Source organism: Opisthocomus hoazin, chromosome 2 (genome assembly GCF_030867145.1).
Source record: "Opisthocomus hoazin isolate bOpiHoa1 chromosome 2, bOpiHoa1.hap1, whole genome shotgun sequence".
Lineage (NCBI taxonomy): Eukaryota > Metazoa > Chordata > Aves > Opisthocomiformes > Opisthocomidae > Opisthocomus > Opisthocomus hoazin.
In genome coordinates this window covers 30504275-30532124 of record NC_134415.1, presented here as the reverse complement: position 1 = coordinate 30532124, position 27850 = coordinate 30504275, and the positions used below count along the sequence as shown (strand labels likewise).

The window sequence follows — 27850 nt, the reverse complement described above, 5'->3', positions numbered from 1 at the left end:
CAGATATGAGTTCTTTCCTTACTGTAGTCTCTGATTTTACATGTTGTCTTTTGCTGTGCCTAGCGATGGCATTGAATTTGTGATTTTGTAATGAAGCAAGGGAAATGTGACAGGCTGTATTGGCACTTCATCAGTACAGCATTAATAATTTTCAGTGTGTGTTGTGCACATGTGGGATACAGCATACGGAGCGGAGGGTTAATTGGATATATTTTAGTTGCATGAGAGAGTTTCCCCTTAAGCAGTCTTAGCCCGATTTTGGTTTCATTTTCCTTTCTCAGTTTAGGCAGTGTGTGTGTATGTATATATCAAAAGACATATGTGCACATATACACTCCTGTGACACGTGGGGGTGATCTTGGAACAATATAAATTTATATATTTGGCTTTGAAATAATATTGTATTTTATTAAATAATTTTGTATTACCATGCCTTTTTCCCACTGCATTGCAAACCCGCTCATTTTATCTGTAATGGAAATTGTCTGAAATGTAAAGCCAGAGCTCTTTTTCTGCACTTTGGCCATATGTTGGTAATAGCTAGAATCATGGTTCCATCAGATGGAATTTTTTTGTGTTAGTGTCATCTCATCCTTGGCATTGGATTATGTTTAAGAAGTTATTCCAAACCTCAATATTGCATGAATTTTTTCTTGCTCGCTTGTACAATCATTTTAAAAATTGATTCTCTATTTTAAAGTCTGTTAAAAGTGTATCTGCAACTTGAGAAGCATCAGCTGAACTCATATCAGCTAATGCTTTTGGTAAATGGATTTCATGGCATCAATTCTGCTGAAGCTATCTGGTTTTGGCATGAGTTGAAATTCACTTGGGATATTTCAGACTTTGATTTTTTGTTTTTTTTCCAGGAAACCATTGGCTCTGATGACTTGACTTGAACAACAGAGAACGTTTTATTTGCTATTTTTCTAGGTTACGATTTGAGGTGCAGTTAAAATCTGGTGACAAACTTTTCAGCTAACTAACTGAAACTTAGCTATTGGCTTGTTAGCTGAAAAGTTTATCATTAATTTGAGATTGTCAGTTTTATTTTGAGGATTATTTTTTAAGCCTTGGCTTCAGAACTTCTTGTGGTAATAGCTCCTCAACAAACCACTCTGCTAAATGCTGATGGCATTATGGAGTGTTTGAATATACCTGCATTGTATCAGATAACAAACTGCAGTACAGCTTTTCTGTTATGTATTGTGAGCACATGCATGCTTCAGAGTAGTATTAGTCTTAGGCAGACATATCTGACCTCTGCACGGAGCTATCCTGCAATGCTTTTTACAAGTTAGTTCAAGTAATGATTTATTGCAGTTGGAGATTCTTGTGTTTTGTTTTGTGTTTGTGGGGTTTTTTTGTTTGTTTTCTTTTCTTTCTCCCATCTTGTGTTCTGCTTCTTGGATGTTTGTCCTGGTATTTAATTACGTGGCATTTCATGTCACTTTCAAGAGACGCTTACTCTTTGCCTGTAACTTTACATTGTCCATGGTTATTCTTCCTTACCCCTGGAGTTAGCAGACACTAGCTGCAAAGAGCAGGCTTAATATTTTGTAACTTTTTCAAAGAAAGAAGACCAATTAACACTGTGTTTGGGTGGAAGTAGATCTTTTTTTCCCAAAGAAAATAAACAACTTTTTAAGCACAAGTAAGATTTTACTCAGAGTAACATTGTCACATTTCATCTATTTATTCAATTTTGCTTGAGTAATCAAGGGTATTTGTTTTACTATGAACTAGCGAAAACTAAAAACATCTTCCAAAGACTTTATGTAGATACAAATGTATTAGAAATGTTTTGGTTTTCTCAGTTTGAAAAAGCTTCATTAAAATCTGATAGCAGTGTGAAATTGTAAGAAGACATATTTTGTGTATGTTAAGTCCCTCACTGTGCCTTTTGTTTTTGGTTATATTTTATGGGTCTTCTGTATACTGCATCCTGGAAGCTTGAAAACCTAGAAGCAAAAAAATTATGAATGAACTATGTTCCTTAGGTTTTAGTGCAGTTAACCCAATGAGACTGGCTGATCCATTTGTATTAAAAATGGGATTTGTTGTAATTGTTAATATATCAAGAAGTCTTCTATATCTTTTTCAGAACTTTCATTGATTTTTTGCAAGGCTTTTAGAGGGCTGTTAAAATTTCTTTATTCTTAATTTTATGAAGGACACAGTAGATGTAACAGGAAGTACAGAACAGTGGCAGAACAGAGATGGAATCTTGTTTGGACGAATTGAAGTGCAGCGTTCAGTCCATTAAGTTGAGTGGAACAGAACACTTACAGGAACTCTTTTTGTTGATGTCAATGCTTGGTTAGAAGCAATTGGAGCTCTAATTTTGTAATCTACACCTACGTGGGACTGTAGAGATGAGTATTATCTGGAGAACTGGTGGTTGTGCTGCATCTTTCTTACAAAGCTCTTTAGTAAATATTAATGAAAATGTTCAGATTTATCTTAGATGAATTTGAAGGTAGATTTCTGGCAGTATACGACTTTTTGTAATACTATATGTAAGGTAGAAAAGCGAGATAGAACAAAGAAGTATGCTCTTTGGAGAGCCTTTCACCTCCAGATCTACTGAGAAATTTCAACAGCGGAATGGGAAAAAACAAATTCAAATTAGTCTTTTTTCTGGAGAAGACTGAATGAAAAACAGAAATACAGGCAGCCAAGTTTGTTCAACAGGGGATAGTCTCTATGAAGTGTGAATTGAGTGAAGCGAGTGGCAAATGAACATGGTGTTTTCCTCTGATGCTAGCCCTTAAAACCACAGTGGAGAGCTCTTGATTCCTCTGTAGATTCTCTAGGAATCATCTTCAAAGACATCCTTCTTGTGTGGAAAGAAAACAGATGTTGATTTAGCTTCTTGTAATCTGGAGAATATATAGCTCAGGTTATACTTACGCATTCCGTCAGATGTGGAGAGAGAGTTCTGTTTTCTTTATTTCTGTCTGTCTAAACAAAATTGTTTCATGTTTAGAAGCTTTTTGTTCCATCTGGTGATAGAAGAGCACGGACTGATACATTCTTTTGCTAGATGTAAAATCTATTCTGGTGACCTGGTACCTGGTGATTCACCCAGAAATTGTTTTGTGTTTGCTTTACGCGTGTTTCAACTATGTGTGTACAATTAAAATTGAACTGGAGGTAGTAATTTAATATACCTTTATTTTGCCTCTTCCTTTTTTTAGGCATGTTTCATTTACCGATGTGAATTCGATAGCTCGTTATCTGGCTAGAGTTGCTAGTTCTGCTGGGTTGTATGGTTCGAATCTGTTGGAACACACTGAGGTGAGAAGGAATCACGCTTCTTTTTTTTTTTCTTTTCCTTTTTGTTTTTCCCCTCTCTCTTGGCCTGCAATCGAAGTTTGATGGTGGTTTGGTGGGGTTTTTTTGTTTTGTTTTAGGAACTTGTGTCTATTGTTCTGCATTTTATTGTTAGACTGAGATTCCAACTATGTGGGATGCTGGGAGGGTTTTGTTTTCTTAAGCTTGCCTCTTCTTATGAAGAAGAGTTATACATCTGAGCATTGGAAGTGTTGCCCTTTCCCGCCCCTGCAAAAGCAGCTCCTAACCTGACAGTTCACTAATACAAGATAATTCAAGTTGGAAGGCGTTATCTGCAGTTTTCCCTCTTCATTTTTCTCAGCTCGCTTGCCATCAATTGCTATGTTGTAACACTTCAGTGCAACACCAAGGAACACTGTAGGAGGTTGAAGTACTGAATTAGGTTTTGTTGTACATGAAGGACAAAACCCTGACCCTGATTTCAGTCACTGAAATGTGGCGAGACATCACCACGTAGATGGGCTGTTCCTTCGTGCAAGGTCCTGTATTCCGTAATGCTTCCCATCGGTGTCATAATGGCACCAGAATTTTTGTGGCAGAGAGAAGTTTTTTGGTCTTCCTTGCTTACACAGGTTACAAAAAAATTAACAGGAACTTTGAGTATGATATGAAATGAGAGGGAATTCTTCCTGCGTCTAGCTCAGAATAATCATATGCTGGATTTTAAGTTAGTGGCTGAAACTAACAGATAAATTGAAATGTATTTCCTCTGAAATTTGAGAAAGGAACTGAAGGACTTGATTCAACTCCATGCTACAACTACTTGAAGTTAGTAGTAATCACTCTTCAGCCCTTATAGCTGGTCTCAAGGGAAGTGTTGTCTTAATATATTGCTTGTAAGGCATTTAAAAAGCTGTAAATTATCTTGTGACTATTTAAACTTTCTGACCAAACCCCTTGTTTTTAAGTTAAGCCCTAAGACCTCTGCAAACACGCTTTCAAGATTCGTATTTCTGATAAAATACTTCTCAAAGTACAACTTTATTTTTGAAAGATGTAGAAGTGAGAAGTACAGTGACAGCTGCATTTGTAGTGCAAATATTTTGGAGCATAACTGCAAATGACTGAATTCTGTGGTAGTGTAATTACATCTGTGCCTGCCACGTTGGCTGGAGTACTGGAAGGATTCCTGATGCAGTTTACAGCACACTTGCACATCAAACAGGGACAGAGGACTAGAAGAGACACTTAGTCTCTTACAGGATTGAGGTATTCCATTTATAGACAGGGCTACATTATTAACCAAGGGCCTGATTCTTAATTTTTTAAAATTTATGTATCAAGATACGTTGCTTGCAGGAAAGTAGGGAGAGAAATGAGGTGGAATAGGGATTTGATTTCTTCAAATTTAAAAGGAGATGAGGCAGAGTAGATAGGCACAGAAGGGAAAATGGTATACGTGTCCAGTAGCAGTACCAGCAAGATCAGCTAGGTCACAAATGTGGTATCTAAATAGTTGAAGCATAAAGATGATTATTATATAGTGTGTGTGATAAATAAGTACCTAAGAACTGATGATTATTTTTACCAGTGGGGATAGCTTCAGTGAAGTTGGTATTTCCAGCAGTTTGAACACATCCTGAAGGAAGAAATAAAATTTAATAATTTAGTATAGTTCTGGGTGAATGTTTCAGTATATTTTATTTTGGATGTTCTTTGAGCATATATTGTGATTTATTGTACAGTATATTTAATGCTAGTGTTCCAGTTTGTTTTTTCTGTTCAGCTATTAAATGGATTGTATATCACTTAAGATTTTTAATAAGGTTCTTTCTCCCTCTTTTAGTAGCTTTGACTATCTTTTGTCCCTTAAAACCAGATTGACCATTGGCTGGAGTTTAGTGCTACAAAGTTATCTGCTGCCAGCGAGTTTCTTTCAGCAGTCCAAGAGCTCAACCACTGTCTGTCTCTGAGAACATACTTGGTCGGAAACTCGCTGAGTCTGGCAGACTTGTGTGTCTGGGCTGTACTAAAAGGTATCAGTATATGTTCTCGCTTTCATTGACTTGCAATCAGTGTATACCAGGAGTCCTCAAACTTAGTTTTTTATTGATGCTGGTAGCTATTCTTAGCCAGACAGTATACTATTTTGCATACTGCTTTGGCCTGTGCATCACTAGTAGTGGCCACAGTACAGCTTAGGAAACCTTTGAATGTTTTTTGATAGTTATGTGCGAAAATTTATACGATGTAATTATACATAGGAATGTTTTTTAACTTCTTTTGTGTTAACTGTAAGAGTGGCTTTTTATTACCAGTTTCCTAAATACAAAAATTTGCTGTGGCCCCAAATTTGGATTAATTATTTTGTAATACAGAGTAAAATTTTATATACAGAAGTTTCAATGACATTATCTTAGTAGAGGAAATTTCTTTGATGTTTAGTTTAAATTATTATAAGAGGTATATGCTACCCTATGAAATACTCTTCAGAGGTTCAAAGAAGCTTTGATGAACTGGTTTTATGGGTTTGGTTTTTATATTCTTTTCAATGTATGTGTAAAGTTCATAGGTGTCAATCTACCATTCAGTATGACCAAATTAATCTTGCAAATAAAATACATATTCAAGATTAAAAGCTAACATCTTTCAGTATTTTTTCAAAGTTGCTGCTTTGAGAGACATCTGAAAGAAGTGTACTTCTTTCATTGTTTTTTCCTCATTTCACCGTCAGAATCTTTCTAGTGAAGATGTGTTCCTTGAAAAGTAGATTGTGGCAATACAACGCCCCAAAAATAAAGGGGAGTATTGATACGTGTTTCACTTCTGATGAAGCTTAGAAAACATCAAATGTAGACACACTAGAGGGATATCTTACAGTTCTGTCTTGAAAAAAAGTTATTAATTTTGAGGTGGTTGGTAGAGAGAAAAATGTAGCCCACTCCCCTTCTGCTTTGATGGATCCATGAAAGAATTCAATATATTTTGGGTTTCAAGGGAGTTTATTTAATTTGCTTTAGAATTATTTGTGTCGCCATGGCTATACGTCTTTTCAGAAGAGAGCATAAGTAGATTTTTTTAAATCATGATTTTTTTTAGTCTTAAAAATTGTTGTTGGTAATCATTCAATTTTTACAATTTAATAGCTTGTTAAATGGTTTGTTTTCTAACAGATAATAACATATGGCAAGAGCAATTACAGCAAAACAAAGCTCCTGTCCATGCAAAGCGATGGTATGGCTTTCTTGAGGTACAGCGTGCTTTTCAGTCAGTGGGAGCCAAGTGGGCTTCTGGTACACCAAAGGTTAAAATGGTAAGATTTACTCAGATCCTCTGCAGAGAGTAGCTATGTTTGTGTAAATACACTATAAGACACTTTTTTTTAAATTAGAGAATTATAAGTTAAAAGGAATCAGTTTTACAGTAAATTAAATTTTTGTAAACCCTTGTTTAAAAATAAAGCTGTCACTTTCATATTTAGAAAGGCAAGAGTGGTGTAGTCCAGTGCTTAAATGGAATCATGTAAAATGAGACCTCTTAATCAGCACTGGTCTTGAGATATATTGTTTGCTTTTTCTAAAGAGGATTTTGAGATCCTGATAGACCTGCAAAGATTGCAGTCTTTGGTTGGTTGAACTTGTTAATCACATTTGGATTAAGAACACTAAGATACAAAAACTTGGCTAGCAATTGTTTTCTTCTATGGAATAAATTAAACAGCTTGGTGGGACTTTTGAGTCCTGCATCAAATGTGAAGACAGAATAACTTAAAACTCCAGAATTAATCTTGTTTTGATGTACTACGAGTGATGTGAAAGTTGTGGAGAGGTGAATTTGGTGTCCAATATGTCAGCTTTTTGTTGCCTGGTTTGAAAGGAGGCCTTGGAGTAGAAGCTGTTATCTAGAGTTTTATATCTGATTATACAGCTAATGCAATCTGTAATTATGTCTCTTAATTTTTAAGGCAACAGAAAAGAAAGCAGATGTTGGAAAGTTTGTTGAGCTTCCTGGTGCAGAGATGGGAAAGGTCATTGTGAGGTTTCCTCCTGAAGCAAGTGGGTAAGAAGCATAAATACTCTGAGAAGGTTCTATCTGTGACTTTTCTCAAAAAAACAAACAAACAAAAAAAGTGCTTTGGTGAGGGTGTTAATCAGTTTATCAGACAAGACTTTTAAGCCAGAAGAGTTTACTTCTCTATACCTCATTGCAGTGTTGCCCGAACTTGGAGTAGGAGGTTAGTTGCCAGCAGGTGACATGGTGCTGCTCAGCAGTAGGATGAGGAGAAGTAGAAGAGCAGAAGGATGGCATTTGCGTGGATAATGGAGGCGTGTGCGCTGACAGGAGCTATGATGTGTAAATACAGTTTTCATGAGTTGGGTGCAAGGAGGCACAGTGCTTCTCAAGGAAGCTCAGATTTGAGAAGGGAGAGATGTATGGGAATAGGCTGCTTTCAGGAGGCTTGACCCCAGATATATAATGGAGGCCTTTGGCCCACGTGTCTAGGCTGCATGTGGTCCTGAAACACAAACTCCTTAAAGTCTATAGAGTGAAGATATGAGCCAATTTCATAAATACAATTTTCAGCCAGCTTTTAATTTTCTGTTTCTTTTTAGAATTGCCTAATGAGCTGTAAAATTTCCATGATTGCACTTCTTCGTTAAACTGGCTGTTCAGCATCATATGACTTCTGTAGTAGTGTTTATTACTCTATTAATGCAATGTAAACTGTTGCTCACGTATCATGAATTGTGTATTACATGCATGTTTGTGTATAACATCTATTGTTCTCGCATTACTTTAGTAGCTTTTAGTGTCTTAATTCTGGGGGTTTGCTTAAAAAACTGTTCTTTAAGGACAAGTTTTAAAATTTTTTTTTGAAGCAATTTTCATTTTGTGCATTTGTGGCTTTTATATTTAGTTTAAATTGACAGTAGCTTTTTAACTTATGTTAAAAATGCACGGCAACCATCATTTCAGAAAATTCCACTCTGCTGAAAGTGGGTTCAGATTATCTGGTAGCTACTACTGAGTATCATCAGCAGTTGATTGAAGTTAGTCTGTAAAACTGGAGATAATCGCAGTCCTATCTTTATATCCATAGTGACACTTTATAGATTTAGGGATTTTTAACAGTTAACTACTAAATTTATGGTACAAAAACCATAATCTACTTTCAGAAATGTACAGTGTTTCAATAAATATCCTGGGCTGGGTTTTTTTGTTAGACTTAGGTATTGCTTTCCATTCTTTCTCCTTCCCTTCACAAAAAAAAAAGTCTAGCTGAAGTAGTGCTGGTGTACATATTTATTTTTTATTTCCCTTTTAGATATCTGCATATCGGTCATGCCAAAGCTGCCCTGCTAAATCAGCACTACCAGGTTAACTTTAAAGGAAAACTTATTATGAGATTTGATGACACAAATCCAGAAAAAGAAAAAGAAGACTTTGAAAAGGTACGATAAGAGAGCAGGGAAATCCATTCACTGTATAGATAATTACAAAGGTAAATGACATGCAGATCTGCTCTTGCACACTTTTTTTGCACTAGATTTTTATGGTGTCAGTATTACCTGTAAGTCTTATACTTGGAAGAGATTTCCATCCTCTTTACCTTAAAAAGCTTAAAGCCCTTTTACTGGTAGCTTATTTCTTAATTTTCTCTAATGTTTATTTTACAGTATGTAGATAGGCAACTCTTGCAATGTGCTGTTGTTTTCATTGTATAAATACTGCTTAGTCTGTAACAAGTAATTTGTTTCAGCTTTCGTCTCTTTCTTGAATTTGTCTAAGTCTGATCTCATATAATTAAAGGCTGTGAATTAGTGATAAGTGCCTGTCTCTCTTTTCTTTCATGCATGTCATATTATTCTTATGGCTTATATGTCCTGGACAATGAAGCATTAAAAACACCACATCTGGCATGAAGAGGATAGAGGTTTAAGAAAACTAGCTTTCCTGAATATTACAGTATACATTTTAACGCTTTGCAGGTTATTCTTGAAGATGTTGCAATGCTGCACATCAAACCAGATCAGTTTACATATACCTCAGATCACTTTGAAACGATAATGAAATATGCCGAGAAGCTTATTCAGGAAGGGAAGGCGTATGTGGATGATACTCCTGCAGAACAAATGAAAGCAGAGCGTGAGCAAAGAATGGAATCTAAACACCGAAATAACTGTAAGCTATTTTAAGCTTCTGTCTTGCTTTATTCTTTTTTTATTTGGCATCAGAACTTCATTTTTATTAAAAAAGATGGATCAGATAAATAATTGCCTATATCTAAGGTTCATATGAGAACTTTGAAGTGTTTAGTCCTTTGTTCTGCGAGGCTGGAACAAGTTTATGCATAGGTGCAATCAACTGGTGTATGAATTCATCACTATTCATTACCACTTTTAAAAAAATCAAAATCTAAAACATGTGAAAAAGAATTCCAGTGTCTAAAGGGGAGGGGCGATGCTGCTTTTTGTTACTGCACGAATAAAACGTGGTTCTGTATCAACTTTATATACCTTAGAAAATTTTGTTGTTGTTGTTCTTAGGTGTTAATAAGAATCTACAAATGTGGGAAGAAATGAAAAAGGGAACAGAATATGGACAAACTTGTTGTCTACGAGCAAAAATAGATATGAGTAGTAACAACGGATGTATGAGGGATCCAACTCTTTATCGTTGTAAAAACCAGCCTCACCCACGTACAGGGAGTACCTACAAGTATGTCCACTTCTTCCTTGTGTGGCCTGTGATTTTTGCTCTTTTCAAGGCATTTACTGTTCCTTAGTAAACTTCTTTTAATGCTTGTATTCTGCTAGAATTTTTCTGTCAGAATATGTAATGAGTCTCTTGACTTTCTGAAACTGCTGCAACTGGCTTTTAAAACCTGTGAGTTGGCTATCATGGTCAGCAGTGAATATTGTTTCAGTTTTGGTCCATAAATGCCATGTGTGTCAGTGGAGAGCTTTGAGTCAAAACGTGAGTTGACTTAATGGCTTGTGTCTTGGACAACAAAGCTGTTTGCTTCAGCTCCCTGAGCTTAAACAGAACCATGGCAATTTTACATTGCTACGTTTTTATATTGCTGCAAAACTTCCTTGAAGTACTTACCTGAGTGGCTGCTTCCATTTTCATGGCAACTGCTGTCTTTGTGCGAAATGAAGAATTACTGCATTGTGCATTGAAGTAAGCCCAGACAATTGTTCAAGGCTACCTTTCAGTGCTTATTTGATACCTCTATTTCCAGCTATATAACTCCCTTTTTGGAAACATTGATTTAATGTGTGTATAATTAGTAAAGCTATGTCTGTGGGTAGGGGTTTATTTTTAAACATGCAAGCTTTGCACATTATTCAGTCAACTGATGATTCTTTTTGATATTTAAGGAAACCCTTATAAGTCAGCATTTTATGTGTTTGGGAAAGAACAGTGTAGGGTTTTTTTTCTAGTTTTGAATATTAAGGCTATGATAAATTAATTTCTTGAAGGCTTTCTTTGTCTTAAAAATGTATTGCCCTCTGGATATTTATGTGGACAATTTGTTGTGTATGTGCTATTTTAGTCTTGATCTGAAAGTTTTCAGAATCATAGATTATAAATATTTATAATATATAAATATAAATTATTTTTAGTTTAAATGTTTACATGCGAGGAAAGTGTTTTGTTCTTCTGCCCTGCTAATTGAAGGTCTTTATTCTCAGGGTTTATCCCACGTATGACTTTGCCTGCCCCATCGTTGACAGTATTGAAGGTGTCACACATGCATTGAGAACAACTGAATACCATGACAGAGATGAACAATTCTACTGGATCATTGAGGCTCTGGGCATAAGGAAACCATATATATGGGAGTACAGCCGGCTAAACCTCAACAACACTGTGCTCTCTAAGAGAAAGCTTACATGGTTTGTCAACGAAGGGCTTGTGGATGGATGGTATGTTACATGGTTGTAGTTCAGCATTGTTCCTGCAGATACTCGTGACAGATGCATGCATTCTCTGTTTTGGACAGTGCTTAGACATCAAAGCAGCATGAATGAATATTTAAACAATATTTAATAACATAGATTAATTACAGTGGCTACTCTGTGTAAACATGTCTGTTTACTGCTCTGCAGTCACTGTGTACATGCATATTCATATCCTGTAATAAACATGAGGTAGCTTATTTTTGGACTCTGGCTCTTGCTACGCGTGCTACTTACACATTTTTCACTCTGAGTCGTCGGATGCATTCCTGAGCAGTGCCAGAAGGGGGCCTGAATTGAAGAACTTCTGGTCCTATCCATCTAGTCAAATCCGTCCTACTTCTCTCCTGCCCCTGCTTCTTTCTGTTCTTTTTTTCATGTTAACTGGATTTCTGCAAATGGTGCTTGGTGGCCTTACTACGTATAAGTATTTTTCTTTACTAGGCTTAAGTATTTTTCTAGAATGGATGAGCTGTGAGTTTACACTGCCGCAAGTAGTTCGGAGTCTAAAGATACTCTTGCTTTGTTCATTCCCACAATGGGCTAGCTGTGGGAGCATACCATCTGAAGTCCTCTCCTCATAGTACGGGAGTCTGAATAAATCCATGGGTAATGCTAAGTCAGATAACTGTAGTGTTTTTCCTGGGCTGGTTTTAGGTGATTCTGTGCTCGGCCTATGGAGAGCATTATTTTAAATAAGTTCCTAGGCTGCCTGGTTGCCTTGCTTAGGTGTGCCAAGTGTGTGGGTTGTTTTTTGTTTGTGTTTTTTTTTGGCTAGTTTTATTTTTCCATGGTGTTGGAAGCCTGGATTCCTAGCTTATGCATGGAGGCACTCTGCTACAGTAAAAATTATCCTTTTTTTGTGTGTGCGTCTTTTTCTGGAGGTGTAGCTGGTCTTATAATGACCTCTCCCTCCCTAAGCCTCCCCGTTAGGTCCTCAGCAAGCTTTAATTCGTGTTCCCACTAGCACGTATTTTACATTTCAGATTAGGCCGTTTTATTTCTTGCATAAGAGAATTCTTTTTCTGGTTTCTCTTGAGCAAGAAAGAATCAAGCCCTGTTGTTTCAGGTTCCATTATTCAGGTGCCATTGAAACAGAAGTAGTGGGATAGGGACATAACTTTTGCCTTGCCAGTTTTTAAGGGATTTAAGATTGAATAGATACAAAATAAGAGCCACTTCACCAAGAGATGGCTTCCCTTCCTGGGGCAAAGCAGAAGAAAATCTGCATCACGCATTTTGTACGGATAAGAGCTCAGTCTTTTCAGTTAGGTCTTCTCATCTAGCTCTTAACTCACACCAGTGAAATACACTAGAGCTGGGCCTTTCGTGTGTGGCGGTATTAGTAAAGTTGTTGATCAGTCTGACTAATAGGTGGAACTTAGCGTGTGATACTGATGAAACATCTTTTTCTGCTAGGGATGACCCCAGATTTCCCACTGTGCGTGGAGTCCTAAGAAGAGGCATGACAGTTGAAGGGCTAAAACAGTTTATTGCCGCTCAGGTGGGTGTATTCTTCTTTTCCGATTCTTTGAATCTCACTTGGTAAGGACAAGTTTTTGTGAAGTTTAAGTTAAATTGCTTGTCACCAGGAGGTTTCTTCTTTTGAAGGTTTGCTGCTTTCATGTGTACTGCTTCAACAGTATTAACACTTGTGAGCAGGTCCTGGCAAAGTGGGGTAGCGGGTTTCTTATTTTAAAAAGTGTGTATTTTGCAAGCTCAAGATGCCTTTCTAAACTGTTTTGATGAGTGCGAACATTAGAGGGTTTGTAGTCTTTAAGGGACTTTGTTTTAAATGAGTCTAATAGGTAGAATATTTATTTTAATGTGTTTTTTTTTCCAGGGCTCCTCTCGATCTGTCGTGAATATGGAGTGGGATAAAATTTGGTCCTTTAACAAAAAGGTGTGTGCTTATTTGAATTTGATGATATCCCTGATATCCTCTTTCTGGGATATGTAGAGAATCCAGTGTTCTTTGGAGTGCTTATCACAACAAGTAGCAGTTGCAATATCTTGCATCATTTGGCACACTTTCAGGAAAATGGAATGTCCCCTCCCTTTCTAACCTGATCTAGCACTAATCCTATTGATTCTCCTATACCAATACTTACTTGCCTTACTTAGTATGGGGAAAGATAATGATATTTGCTATAAAATGTGATATGAAAACTGCATTTCATTTTTCTGCTTTCAAGCTGCGAGCTATCTGTAAGAAGGTATTACTTAATGCTTTTTACCTTAGCATATAGCTTACAGTGCTGTAAGCATACGTAGCATAAGCTATCATTTTGCAGCTTCATAGCACAGTCATATTTGCTTATATAACAGGAGCTCTACAAACCCACTGAAAATGCATTATTCCTAGTTTTAAAAGGCTGCCCATTTCTGGTTTGGCTTACTTGCTAACATAAATACAAATCTTATTCAATTTGATTCACGTTGGCCACTTTGCCTTTCTGGGGCAAAAGGACTAACACACTGGGTATACTGCCTATGTAGATAAAGCCAGCACTGCTGATGTTTCTGACTGAATGTCGAATAAGGAATATTGCATCGTGACATGGTTAGTTGCTTTCTGGCAGCGGATGCTTGGACACTATAATAAGGCGAATTGTTATAATGCTGATGGCATATTTTGTGTGATTGTGGAAACACCTGTTATTTTGCATTGGGATTCCTGCTTGGTTTTGCTTAATTAGTACCCAGATCTGTCCATTTAAGTAGTTTTTGCTTGTCTGGCATGTGTCTTGTATTTCTTCATGTATTTTGCATTTGGTTTGCTACGTACACAAAGGTTTATGAATTGGTTCTTTCTGTTGCTGCATAAATATATTTATGACTAAGGATTGGATTTTGGGGAAAAATTCACAATGGAATGTCAGGGCTCATTTTTTTTAGTTGGCTTTTAAACTGAGTTTCTGAGACCTCTGACTCAGCTCCTTGGGCAGCATCATATTTGTTAGCTGGTTTTATTCACATGTATCTGTGCAGGTTGTTTGCAGTCTGCAACATGAGCAAAACCAATTGGTTGCATGCAGGTGATTCTGATCTCAAAGAATTCACCAGGGTGAGAATTCTTATTTTATATGTTATCCTCTAAATATTCTACTGACTTTTTAACACCTGTTGTCTGAGGAAGACTTGTGAGTTTTAGTAAGTAAAATAGTAAGCCTGGTAATAACATTGTAAAATTCAGTCATTTAGTTAGCAAAATTGTGATGTTAAATCACACACCTATATTTTGAGAGGAATACACAAGTCCTTTTTTAAAGTGTGTGTCTAACATTTAGGAGTCTGACCAGTGATTATGAACTTACAAATGTGTGACTTCTTAAAAGTATATCATTATATCACCTTATTTGGTAATGTCAAGTAATTAGATGCTAAATATTTTTTGCTACAATTGCCTTGTAGTCTTTCACTTGAGCAGGAATAAACTAAGGAGAAGAAAAGTCACTTTATATTAATAAAAGCAGGTGTTTTCCTTTCTGTTATTTTCCGGTTGAACCGGTAGATCTTGGATACTACTTTTGGACTAGACAACTGTTTTACTTGAATTATTTTTTTAAGTGCCTCTGAACAATTTGTCAAACCAGTATTTCAGATATGGAAAATGCTGTGACAGACTATGTCAGCTGAGTTTCAAAATGGAAAATAAAAATGTAGGAGGACATTTTAGTGGTATCTTTTTATTGCCAAACTTATGTTGTAGAAATCACGATGATGTCAATGTTATGGTGTTGCCTTATTATAGTATCTAATGCGTCTGTATTAAAATTGCAGACTTAATTGGTGTTTCCTCTGTAGCCAGGTCTGTCCCTGATTCTGCTGGAGTATGGACCTGGAAAATGAGTATGGGACCAGGTCTTGTGCTGCTGGAAAAGGAACGAACTGCACTGATAAACTATTGCTTTAAACTGAGCTACCTAGAGAGAAAGTGGTCCAGATGTGTGTACCCTATGTGCATAGTAAAACTGTATCAAAGTACATTTTGCTATCTTCCCTATGAGGCATTAGCTCATAATTTTTGTTGCTTCTTGTGTCAGTAGTATGCATTCCATAGTTTTTACTCAAATACTTCAGTAAAGATGGGAAATTGTCAAGTGTTACCACTGTTTTCCCACTTTTCTCTTCTATAGCTTTGGAATAAAGTAACATTAAAGCAAACATGAAAAATGCAGTAACATAAAGAATACCAGTTGATATTCCTTTTTGGTGGTGGTTGTTTTATACAACATATTATTTCTCTGTCAATGTCATATAGTCATGATCCCCCTCATTTGTTTTCTGTAGGTCATAGACCCAGTAGCACCTCGGTACACTGCTTTACTGAAAGATGCAGTAGTCCCAGTAAATATTCCTGAAGCTCAAGAGGAGATGAAAGAAGTGGCTAAACATCCAAAGGTTCTGTTTTACTCTCTTATTATTCTTGTATTGCAGATCAGTAAGGTTGGAAGTACCTTGGCTTGGAGCAGTCAGCAAGGAGAGTCCTGCTTTTAATTTGCTCAAACAGCATGAGATAAAAACAAGGTGTACTTTTTTCACAGAATTGTCAAAAAGTGGGCAGCTACTGAACGTGTTTTTTTCTGTTAAGAGGATGTGAGAAACTGCTTTTGTAAATATACAGAGTGCGTACAGACAGTGTATTGAAAGGCCTTTCTGGGAGTTTTCAGAATAGGCAAGATGTTACAAGTATGGAGTGATGCTCAGGCAGATTTAATTATTGTTTGATACTAACTTTCACAAAGAAGTTTAAATATAGACTTTTATTCAAGCTTTATGGGTGTAATACAGTAGATACTGCTTATCCATGAGAGTATGGAATGCAGGAGGTTTTTTTAAAATAGTTTATAAAATTAGTCTTCTGTAGAGAAGTGATATATTAGCCTGTTAATTCTGCCAGTATCTGGATTTTTTTAATATGACTTTTAATTTGGATAGCCAGTAGTTATTACCAAAAGTTAAGAACTTACTGATTTGATACTCTTAGTATCCAGCAAATGGAATAATATCCCTTAAGAAGGGGGATGTGTTATTGATACAATTATTTGTTTGGCACTACAGTTAGGAAAGATGCTTTCCTTTGAGCATGGCATCTCAAATTGTACTTAAGCTTCACGGGAAACATCCCTTAGATATCACACCTATACTGAGAAACAAGTGAATGTTGTTGAGATTTTGCTTAATTTATTTGTTTTTAATTTGTTGCTCTGAGTGTTCCTCTAGCCATTTCTTGTAACTGGGAGGTGGACATCTAGTTTGCCCTTTCCCCTGTGTCAGATAAGTGAGGAGACAGTTTTTGAGCAGATGCAAGTGAGAATTTTGACTTGAAGTCTGAAGTTTGGTCAGGTGCAAGTCAGCATATTAAACCATTGATACTAAAAGTGCTGCCTCCAGTATATAACGAAGTAAGTACTGACCAGAAGAAACAAATGTCAAACTCCTGATCATTTAAAAAATTCTGAACTCCTAGTTGTCTGCCTTTTTTTTTTTTTTTTAATGTTTACCTCCATTGTTGAGATGCTTAAAGGATGAGTATTTTTAGTAAGTGACATATTTCCAATTTCTATCTTTAAAAATCTATGCAGCTGAGAGAAGCTCCGTATTTGTTTCCATATTAACTAGATAAAAAAGCAAAAATGAGAGTTAGGAAATTTGCATAGTAAAATGGAAACTTGAGAAAAACTTATTTTGTTTTTACTTGTAAGATCTTAAAGATGTATGCACCTTAAGGATATGAGTGTGCTATCGGTTGTGTTGGAGCTAGCGTTGGGTAGGAGATAGGATTTTTTGAGTGTACTGTCAGACGAGTGCATGCAACACTTGTGAATCACAAACCTGAGAGAGTTGTGAAAGAATACCATAGCTTTGCATTACTGTTATTGTTCATTTTATCTTCATCTGTCGTCTGTCATAAATAAGGCAGTGTTCTGGAACTGCATTAAATTTAGTCAGCTTACATAAATAACAGTCTCTCTTTTAATATAAAAATCATTTTTCACAGAATGCCGAAGTTGGGTTGAAACCTGTGTGGTATGGCTCCAGAGTCCTGATTGAGGGTGCAGATGCAGAGACCCTGACAGAGGGAGAGGTGGTTACATTCATAAATTGGGGCAATATTATCATCACTAAATTAAACAGGTAACTAATACTGGGAGGTGAAATGATTATTTGCTTTTCAGCTGTTTGTTGATTTTTGTAATAGGTGGCTTGAAACACTAAAATATTAATGGTTGTCCATATATGTCCATTCTGTGATTCTGTATATAAATATCTACCTTGAAATATGTCAGAAAACAGCATAGAGCATGTTTTACCCTAGATTCAGGTCTGAAACAGCCAGTCAGTCCTGATACTGTGTCCTGATCCCTCTCATTCACTGTTCTCCATGTATCTGTGTTAGTATTTCCACGTTTTCAGACAAAAAAAACCCACCTGGAATTTCAGCACCTTTCACCCTATAATGAATACTTGCTTTGCATAATAAAAGCCAAACCTGTCACAGTTTCAGTGGCAGAACTGTTAAGGTGGGGGAAGGAGACCGTCAGTGTCATCATAGTATCTTTGAAATGGTTGTGGTGAGACAGTGACAGAATGGGGTGAGCTGGGATAGAGAACATAAAACAAATAAATAGAGATTTTTTTTTTCCCGTGTTCTTTACTGTCTCTTTATATTTAAGATATCAAAATTAAAGAAGAACTTCAATAGGAGTAAATACTCTTTCATTTTCTGCGTGTCTGCCACACTTCAAAAATGAACTCTGAACACTTGTTTTTCAGTGAATCTGTTGATGGGCTGTAGTATAAAATGAGAAGAAATCACTTAGACCTTATTCTTATAATTTCTGTTTTCCTGATAATTTCTGTTTTCCTGTAGAAATTCAAGTGGAAAAATTGCGTCCATCGATGCCAAGTTGAACTTGGAGAATAAGGACTTCAAAAAAACGACTAAGATCACTTGGTTAGCGGAAACTCCACATGCAAAACTCATACCAACTGTCTGTGTTAATTATGAGCATCTGATCACTAAGCCAGTTCTGGGTAAAGATGAAGATTTCAAGCAATATATCAACCGAAATAGCAAGGTCAGTTACCTTTTTGTCCTCTTTATTCCACAAAGCTTAATGTTCAGGGTTTTTTTTTTTGCCATCACTGTTTCTAGTTGTTTGGGTGTTTTTTTTAATCTTAAGTTTTCATTTGTCAAACAAGTAAGTCTTTTGCTGGTGTATCTAGCTTCCACGTTTTCCATTTAACTTCTCATAATTACAGAACTAAAATTTGACTCATGTTTTTTCTCGGGCATTATCTGCATTTCACACATCTGTGACCAACAGTTTGAGTTTCTGTCTTAGTACATTATGATACAGCATCTTATTGCAAGTACTTGTTCTGCTGCCCCCAGAATTAACTAATATTTCAACACTACCAAAATCAGAAAATCACCATTATCCTTCAGCTGCTCTACTGTATTTCTTGCTATTTCTTGTACTCTGATTTGGATTGATTTCTTTTAATACTTACAGCAAGAAGAACTGATGTTAGGTGATCCTTGCCTTAGGGAGTTAAAAAAAGGGGACATCATACAACTTCAGAGGAGAGGATTCTTTATTTGTGATCAACCCTACGAGCCAGTGAGGTAAGCTACGTGAGAATGGCCTAAGCAGACTTCACAGAATTTGCTTTAGCTTGCTGTGTTTTAGTGTTTTCACACACTCATTGGCTAAGAGTAATATTGCCTGCAAAGATTTTCCCTTTTACCATGACCTTTCTGTGGAATATTTCTGTGGACTGGCATGGCTTTTTGCTTGTATGTTCCTACCTCTTCAGACTGTCTAAGCCAAACACATGGCACTTCTGGTGCACCCCAATGAACTTGAACTTAGTAATCATGGTTTCCTTGCGATTCTATGTATATAAATTAAAGAACAAGTTACAAAATAAAACAGGCTTTTGCCCAATTAGAATGTGCACATATTATTTAATTGTAGCAGTTTTTTAGCAAGCTACCAAATTACTAAGTTACACTACATTTCAGCATAATATTGTAACATAAATAAAACTTGTACGTAACAGAAATCAATCCAGATCCCCAGTTATGTAAATCTGGGTAACTACAGTTGTGTACAAAGATAAACTTGCATTTGTGTCAGAGCATCTTGTAGAAAGAGTAGAACATTTGCTTCAATAAACATTTCATATGTATCTTATATTTATTGCTGTGTTTTCCATAAATCCTTTTATAGTCCTTACAGCTGTAAAGATGCCCCGTGCATTTTGATTTACATCCCTGATGGACACACTAAGGAAATGCCAACATCTGGGTCAAAAGAGAAGACCAAAGCTGAAACTGCAAAGAAAGAGGTAAACTTATGTTATAGAAAAGTGCCATAAAGTGTATTACTGTACATGTATTACTGTACAAGTTTATCATGCTGAATACTTGACTTTTTTTTTTTTTTTTAAGGCTAGTTCAGCTGTGAAAGGAAAATCTACTCCACTTGTTGGTGATAACTCTACTCCAACCTGTACTGTGTCTGAAGGTCACCTGGTCATTTACAACAGGGTGTCTGCACAGGGTGATATTGTTCGTGACTTGAAAGCTAAGAAGGCAGCAAAGGAAGATATTGATAAAGCTGTGAAACAGTTGCTGGCCTTGAAAGCAGAATACAAAGAGAAGACGGGCCAGGAGTATAAGCCTGGAAATCCTCCAGTATTTGTGACTGAACAGTCTTCAAAGCTTGAGACATCTGGCACCCTGGACAGTAAAGCTCTGTACAATAAAGTAGCAGAGCAAGGAGAAGTGGTTCGAAAACTGAAAGCTGAGAAAGCGCCTAAGGTGGCTGATTAAACTAATTTTGTTTTTTTTTTTTTTAGTTTGGTTTGCGTAGCCCATTGTCTTCTGTCTGTGGAGGTGAATGGGTGCTTATGGTTCTGTGTTTTCATAGTGATCATCATCTGGACTGGGCTCTGTTCTGTCAAGGCCTGTGTTTTCCAATACTTAACCTTTTAACGAGACATGTATGACAAAAGTTTGTGTTAATATGCATAAAGATGCAAGGAAATTCCTATATTTCTTAGACTGCTGTTCTGAAATGTGGACAGAATTCACCCACAGTATGAGTTGATTAAGTATCCAAAATCTGGTCCTTGAAGTTGCAATGTCCTGCAGTCTTTATATATTTATTTATTTAACTAAACATGGTCAAATTATGAGACTTTGTAGGATTGATTTGTTGCTGTTTAGACCTTAAAAACAAAACACTGAAAGGAAAAAAGAAAGTAAAGATCCAAATACTACAGATATTTTTGAAACCTCTTCCTGTCTGGAGCTGAGCATAGAAAACATAGCTGCTAGTAGCTGTTCTCTTTCTGTTCCTTCTAATGCAGAGCAACAAAAGATGGGAAATAACACGCTTTGCCTGGTGGTTAAATACTATCCATGATAGTGTCTTGGTGGCACGATAAAATCCAAATAAATGGGAAGATCTAAACTAATTTATTGTTACAATTTTATTTAGGACTGTTAGGGTTGTATCTCCCTTAACAGGAGTTACTTTGTTAAAATAGGAAAGTAGTAGAGAAAACTTCTCTGAACAACTCTACTAAATAGTTAAGAAAATGGAATAGGTGCGCATAAACTGCAGGTCTTTTCATAAAAGTATTTTAAGGTGCACTTCAGAGTCTTACGTCTCTATGCGTTTGTTCCTCCCTCTTTCTGCCCCTTCCTTTCTCTTTCAGGATGAGATAGGTGCTGCAGTGGAAGTCCTTTTATCCCTGAAGGCAGAATATAAACAACAGACAGGCCAGGAGTACAAACCTGGAAGCCCACCTGTGGTCTCTGTCCCTCAGTCTTCTCCTGTTTCTACTCTTCCATCCTCATGTCCAGTAGACAGCAAATCTCTGTACAACAAAGTAGCTGAGCAAGGCGAAGTGGTCCGCAAACTTAAATCGGAGAAAGCTTCAAAGGTGTAGTAGCAGTGAATACTTCTGAGTAGAACAATATTTTCAGTTTAGACTAAAACCTAATTACAGGTTTTGTACCTGAAACTTGAGGAACAAAATAGAAGCAAGTACTTCCAAATTACATGAAGTGCTTTCCCACATTCTCCTAAGGTGATATGGCTGACTTCATGAGTTCTGTGATAGTCCTGGAAAATAAATAAGCGAGTTCTTTTTTTTTTTTAGTGATACAAGACAAGTGAAGCAGAATATAGAGAGTAACTTGAAAAAAGGGCTGTAACTTGAAATCTAGAATAGCAATTAAAAATTTGGTATTAATTTGATAGTGGCCAGGAAACCATTCTTTATTCAGAGTCTTGAGTATTTGCTGCCATTCTCCAGTGTACGAAGTCATGGACTGCTATAACTGCAGGGAACTAAGCTGCCTGAATGGGAAGCTTTCATGGCACAGAAATCGGCTGTTACGTATATTGCCTGATTAGGTCCTTTGATGTGCGAGTTGTAGGTATTCTGGCTAAGAAGTTTTACTACAAAACTCAATAATGACAACTTATAGGTTGGCTCTAAAAGTTTTACTACAGCAGCTATGTTAATGCCATTCTAGTAAAGGTTACATTTTTATTAGCTATTGTGTTGCATCTCTGTTGTTTCTGTCTTTATCTGCAACTGCTGTTTTTCCTTTCTTGCTTCAGGAACAAATAGATGAGGCTGTGAAAATTCTTTTAAACCTAAAAGCAGAATATAAACAAAAGACAGGTCAAGAGTACAAGCCTGGAAATCCACCTTCAGCTCCTCCTTGTATACCTTCTACTACACTTCCATCTTCTGTATGCTGCAGTAACTTGGCACCCTGTAGCTTAGTGGATGGCAAAGGACTTTATGATAATGTAGCTGAACAAGGGGAAGTGGTACGCAGACTCAAAGCAGAGAAAGCTTCCAAGGTATAATAGTAAATGGAGAGTAAGCAATTGTAATTCTTACTGCATTTGGCCACTGGGGGGACGTCTTTCACCAAGTAATGATCAAACAGTGTACTAATCTCCCTTATGTCTGGGTCATAGCTTAGCCACCAAACTTGCATGATCTGATAATGCCACACAAGGCTACTCTGATGCTGGATACTTTATGGACTCTGAGATACAAATTCTAAATTCGACTGGTGTAGAAAGTCCAACTTAACCTCTCGCATCTAGATGAACAGGCACAAGTATTGCAGATGTCAACTGTGGAGAAGTTTTTAATGTATTTTGCTTTTTCTTGCTGTATTTGGGACAAATGAAGATAAAAGTATTTAGTGTGCTGCAACCATAGCAAGACTTTTCAAAATTTGACAAATTCAGTTATAGCTGTGGAAAAGAATACGAGACAAACCTCTGTTTTCAGGAGCTGCTGGTGTTTTCCACCTATATTTCTACTTCGCAGAGTTGGGTTTGGTGTTGGGTTCTTTGGTTTTTTTGTGTTTGTTTATTTTTTTTAAAAAGCCCTTTCCTAAAACAGTTTATTGTATTTTTCAGTGTAGATTCTGCTATTAGTAGGTTGTAGGTGGGCTATGGTAACATTCTGGTACAATGTGACAGCTCTTAAACATACTCCTGTTGCTTGGGGAAGAGCTATTACTTGAGGCCTCTCCTAATTGTGAAGCACTGTTTATTGGTAGATGGCAATTTTATTTTCTTGCCTGAAAATCAATGCTTCTTGTCAGTTCTCTTTGATTCTCATTAGTACATCTTGCTATTTGTCCTCCGTATAGGATGAAATAGATGAAGCAGTAAAACTCCTTCTTTCTCTAAAAGCTGACTACAAGGAAAAGACTGGGCAGGACTACAAGCCAGGACATCCACCAGTAGCTCAAGGTGCTTTGCCACAAGCATCAAACACACTGCCCAGTGGTCCAGACACAACCGAAGCTAAAGCCCTGTTTAGCAAAGTAGCTCTTCAAGGAGATGAAGTGAGGAAATTGAAATCAGAAAAAGCAGAAAAGGTAAAAGCATACTTTAATATAAAAATGTAATATATTTATTTAAATCTAAAAATCTATTTTAAATTCAGTGTGATTATGGGAATTAGAAATGTACATTTAGAATAGGCAGCATTTGAATTCTGAGATCTGAAATGGACTTTTAAAGTTGTTCCTGTCCGCCTGTCCGATATGGTCCTTAAAATGTTAACACATGTAAGTCAAGTATTGGCTTTTGCAGATTTTCCCCCAACGCTCTGTGTGTGTCCATGATGCCACACATAGATCTGTTTCATTTTTTTGACAGAGCCATTTTATTCCCATGATTTCTATATGAATTGATCTTCATTTTTTTGTTCTTCAAGGAAAAGATAGATGCAGCTGTTAAGGAACTTCTTCAGTTGAAGGCCCAGTATAAATCTGTTGCAGGAGTTGACTATAAACCAATTTCTGCTGGTGGTGCTGATGACAAAGACAAGAAGAAGAAGGAGAAAGAGAACAAGTCTGAAAAGCAGAACAAGCAACAGAAGCAAAATGATGGCCCAAAAAAAGAACCTCTGCAAGGACAGACTGGTAATGAACTCTCCTCAAATGGATCAGGAGAGGGTCAAGGCCCTAAGAAACAAACCAGGTAAAGATGTGATCTTTAGTCTGTTTGCTGGAAACCTCAACTCTTTACCTCTGTTCAGATATAGTTTTACAGGTTTCTCATTTCACTTAAAAGCGTGGACATTTGCAAAATAACTATGTTCATTTTCATATTTAGGATCAAGCCAAAAGCAAGTTTCCAAAGTTTGTTTAGTGTCATTTGTACCTCAGCATCCTACTGAGGAAAATTCTACCAAGCCTGTTGAAAGCATGAAGCAGTATGCACATGCTGTTACTGTGGGTACTGTCGTTGAGAACTTGTTATGCTTCATTATTTGCTTCTGCAAATGTGCTGCTGTGTCTTGCTCAGTATAAACCCCAGAGGAAACAAACCCTTATGCTTATTTCATTGTACCAGGGTTTCAAAAATATTTTGCTACGAATATCATGAGAAGTATGTAGCCCAGCCCAGAGCAAGACACTGCTGTTGTTGATGGTGGAACTCTTCAGTGATGATTGCTGTGCATCCTTGCTCCTGCTCCCACCCTGAAAGTTTAGAAGTCTTTCCGCAGCATGTATTATGCAGCACTATTTATTTTCTGTTTCAGATACATAAATCATGTGTTAGAGACAGAGATGTGGTTATCCTGTGTAGAAATTATGCCAGAAAATGCATTTTTCACCCTTAAAAGTTCTCTGTAGAGATATAAAAAATTACTTTTGTCTACTGTCATTTGAGTCTGGTGAGTTTAGCCTTCTTTAGAATCTTGTAGTTTTACTAGTTATCTTTGTCTTGGTGGTAGGGTCAGTTTTCTGTCTTGAACAGTTTGACTGACATTCACATGAGTGCTGAATGTCAAGTTGCATAAGCTTTCTGAAATTATAGCCACTGGCTAGGTAAGAAATTCTTCACATTGAGTAAGACAACTTACACACAGATCTGTTCCAGTAAGAACAGTTAGGTTCTTACTGGAGGTGCTTGGGTTTTTTTAATGCATCATTACGAGGTTCTTTGATGCAACCATGGTGAGAATTAGAAGGGTTCAAACAGTAGCAAAAGAGCAGAGCTGTTTCTATGAAATACTCTTGTTAGCCAAGGTTAGGAAATTGTGGCAATTCCTACTAGCCAATGTGTCCCGAACTGTCAGAAAACAATTTGGGAACAGTTAGCTTTATGAAGTAAAATTAAAATATTCGGTTCCATGCCCCCCTTTTTCCTCAACACCCCACCCCACCCCCCCGGGAAAAAAAAAACACCAAAAAGTAATAAGATTAGGATAAATTTCACTGTTAAATGGTGTACAACACAAATCTGATTCCTTTCTAATTCCATAGGCTGGGTCTAGAAGCTAAAAAAGAAGAAAATCTGGCAGATTGGTACTCTCAGGTAAGTGCACATCAGTTTGAATTAAAGAATTACTTCACTCTCTTAAAATCAAAATCTGTTTTGAATTTATATTTTAGTTTGTGTTTCTGTTTTGTTTTTTATTGTTTGTTTGGGGTTTTTTTAAATACAAAACAAAGTCCTTTCTCTTTCTATTTCTTATGTTGCTGTCATGGTCTTAAATAGAAATGCCGGGATTGAAGAGCTGAATAAATTGAGGAAGCTGTAAAAAGGATAAGCGTCAACCATTTCACCCTCCCCTGTATATATATAGAGATATATATGTATAGGATTTTCTTAAATCATATATGAATTCCTCTTTCATTAAGGGCGCAAAACTTCAGTGAAGCGATAGGAGTTTCACAGGCTTGGGAGTTTTATTTCACCTCAAGATGATGTATAACAAAAGTTAGTACCTGTTGTTATGGAATGAGTTTGCTGGCTCATGAGGTTCAAAACAACCAGAGCAGACGTGATTAGTTTAGATTAGCCTGATTGTGAAAGACTGTAAATAGATATCAGTGGTGTACGTTGCCTCTCACTACTATAATTTTTGCATATACCCGAACGAATAAAAATCTTTTCTGACATGAGCCAGAGACATTTCTTACAAAACTGCAGTTTGTTGTTTCCTGGAAATTAGCTTCTGTCTCTTACTTGGATTCATGAAATTCAGTTTTCATTAAGTGTTTACATTATTCAGATCTATTATTAAACTTAACATTCCTGCTTAACTTTCTCTCTAATTATGGGTAACAAAAGTGATCTCAAAGCATATCTTTGTTAACTTTTTGAGCACAAAGACTTTTAAATGGGAGACTTTTCTTGCATTGCATGCTCCATACCTGAATTACTGAATGTTCTTTGTGTATGAAATTGAAACTTCAGTATCTAAATAATCTTTTGAAAGGTAATCACAAAATCAGAGATGATTGAATACTATGATGTGAGTGGCTGTTATATTCTTCGTCCTTGGGCTTATGCTATTTGGGAAGCTATCAAGGACTTCTTCGATGCAGAGATCAAGAAACTTGGAGTGGAGAACTGTTACTTCCCGATGTTTGTGTCCCAAGCTGCCCTAGAGAAAGAGAAGACTCATATTGCTGACTTTGCTCCTGAGGTACACTTCCAAACTTTATTTTAATCTGAGTACAAGAAAACCCAACCACTTAGTCTGCAGCTGAGTATGAAAGTAATTTTTTTTTTTCAAATTCATTTAAGTTGATTTTTTTTTTTTTAACACCCCTCCCCCCCCGCCTTTTCTTTTTTTTCCTTCCTTTAGGTTGCTTGGGTCACAAGATCCGGGAAAACAGATCTGGCTGAACCAATTGCTGTGCGTCCCACAAGTGAAACAGGTAGGCCTCTTTACATGCAGTTTGGCTGTAAAGAAAGCAGTTACAGGTATAGTGTAGCTGATAGACAAGCATCCCTTTTGAAAAGTGGAAACCCATTTTTTAGAGTGTTTTCTATAACTCCTTATCAAAATTTCCTAAATTTATAGGAAATGTCACAACATTGTATATTCCCTTAAATGGACTTTTCTAGGAAATGTGCACTCTAGGAATTTTTGCATTAATATCCTGAAGACTGATTTCCTTTGACTGAAAAATGTTTGGTTGGTTGTTTTATATTGTTTATAAGAAAACTTCTTCATCTTATAATTCACTTCAGTTTTGCATGTACTTCAACTATAGCTGTGAAACTAGCTTTTACTAAGATTTCCTCTAAGTAATTTAAGCAAACGTTTAAGACCTAAGGCTGGATGAGTTTTTAATTGTATCAGGTAAGATATAGCATCATGAATCCTCGAGGTCAGTGAATTTTTATTTGTGAACCTAGATGTATTTACATACTCTAAGCCAGTGACTCAAACAGTGTCATTAGGTGTCAAGCTTTGGATCGTACTTTGACCAGCAGCAAGCAAGCTATTTTGCAGAGACACGGGACAAAGTGAAAGTACTCTTTTCAGTGAAAATATTATGTGTCAAGACAAAAAATTTCTTTTGAAGGGAATTAAACATAAAATCATCGTTCTCAGAGCAAAGAATGTTAAGCTTATATGTAGCAAAAAGAAGGGTTTGGCATAAACTGACTGTACTGTCCAGAGACCCAAAGCTGCTTTCTTTTTACAGTCATGTATCCTGCCTATGCAAAGTGGGTGCAGTCACACAGGGATCTTCCTATCAAGCTTAATCAGTGGTGCAATGTTGTGGTATGTCTGTACATGATTTCTGAGTAACTGTTCTATCATACATGCAGCGTAGGACAATTATGTGGACATGGCATGATAATACTGATCATATTTCATGGGAAAAGTATGAGTGTGATTTGTGATTTGTTTTTCTCACTGTTTTTAATGAAACATACTTTATCAATGTATATTGTTGATTGTATTGTTGAAGTAGAAATCTGTGAATAGTTGACTTTTATCTTTTATTCGGAGTTTTCTAATACTTAAACATTATTTTTAATAATAGTTTGACACTTTAGTGTTAAGCATGGTGTTCAATTATTTTATTCCCCCCCCCGCCTCCAGCGTTGGGAGTTCAAACATCCCCAGCCTTTCCTTCGCACTCGTGAATTCCTTTGGCAAGAGGGTCACACAGCATTTGCAACATATGAAGAAGCAGCAGAGGAGGTAAAAAGGAAATGTGCTGGTGCTTTTGCTTTCAGAAAGTTACCTTACTCCATAGAGAC

At 36.6% G+C, this 27850-nt stretch overlaps 1 protein-coding gene across 4 annotated transcripts in view; it reads left to right on the top strand.

Annotated features, from left to right (window-relative positions):
- The window catches only part of EPRS1 (glutamyl-prolyl-tRNA synthetase 1), a 45622-nt gene that overhangs the window by 3742 nt on the left and 14030 nt on the right, over positions 1–27850 (top strand). The window contains exons 3-28 of one of the 4 annotated variants that reach the window (XM_075413019.1): positions 3201–3300; positions 5177–5333; positions 6471–6610; positions 7262–7356; positions 8624–8750; positions 9288–9480; positions 9846–10017; positions 10998–11231; positions 12684–12768; positions 13108–13167; positions 13460–13480; positions 15558–15668; positions 17269–17405; positions 18142–18349; positions 18788–18900; positions 19508–19625; positions 19729–20100; positions 21003–21230; positions 21917–22165; positions 22975–23205; positions 23547–23812; positions 25105–25156; positions 26064–26273; positions 26436–26508; positions 27286–27365; positions 27690–27791. In XM_075413019.1, the coding sequence (XP_075269134.1) occupies positions 3201–3300; positions 5177–5333; positions 6471–6610; positions 7262–7356; positions 8624–8750; positions 9288–9480; positions 9846–10017; positions 10998–11231; positions 12684–12768; positions 13108–13167; positions 13460–13480; positions 15558–15668; positions 17269–17405; positions 18142–18349; positions 18788–18900; positions 19508–19625; positions 19729–20100; positions 21003–21230; positions 21917–22165; positions 22975–23205; positions 23547–23812; positions 25105–25156; positions 26064–26273; positions 26436–26508; positions 27286–27365; positions 27690–27791 (3934 nt within the window). The remainder of the gene's footprint in view (positions 1–3200; positions 3301–5176; positions 5334–6470; positions 6611–7261; positions 7357–8623; positions 8751–9287; positions 9481–9845; positions 10018–10997; positions 11232–12683; positions 12769–13107; positions 13168–13459; positions 13481–15557; positions 15669–17268; positions 17406–18141; positions 18350–18787; positions 18901–19507; positions 19626–19728; positions 20101–21002; positions 21231–21916; positions 22166–22974; positions 23206–23546; positions 23813–25104; positions 25157–26063; positions 26274–26435; positions 26509–27285; positions 27366–27689; positions 27792–27850) is intronic. The other 3 variants (XM_075413020.1, XM_075413021.1, XM_075413022.1) reach the window with 3 other exon arrangements.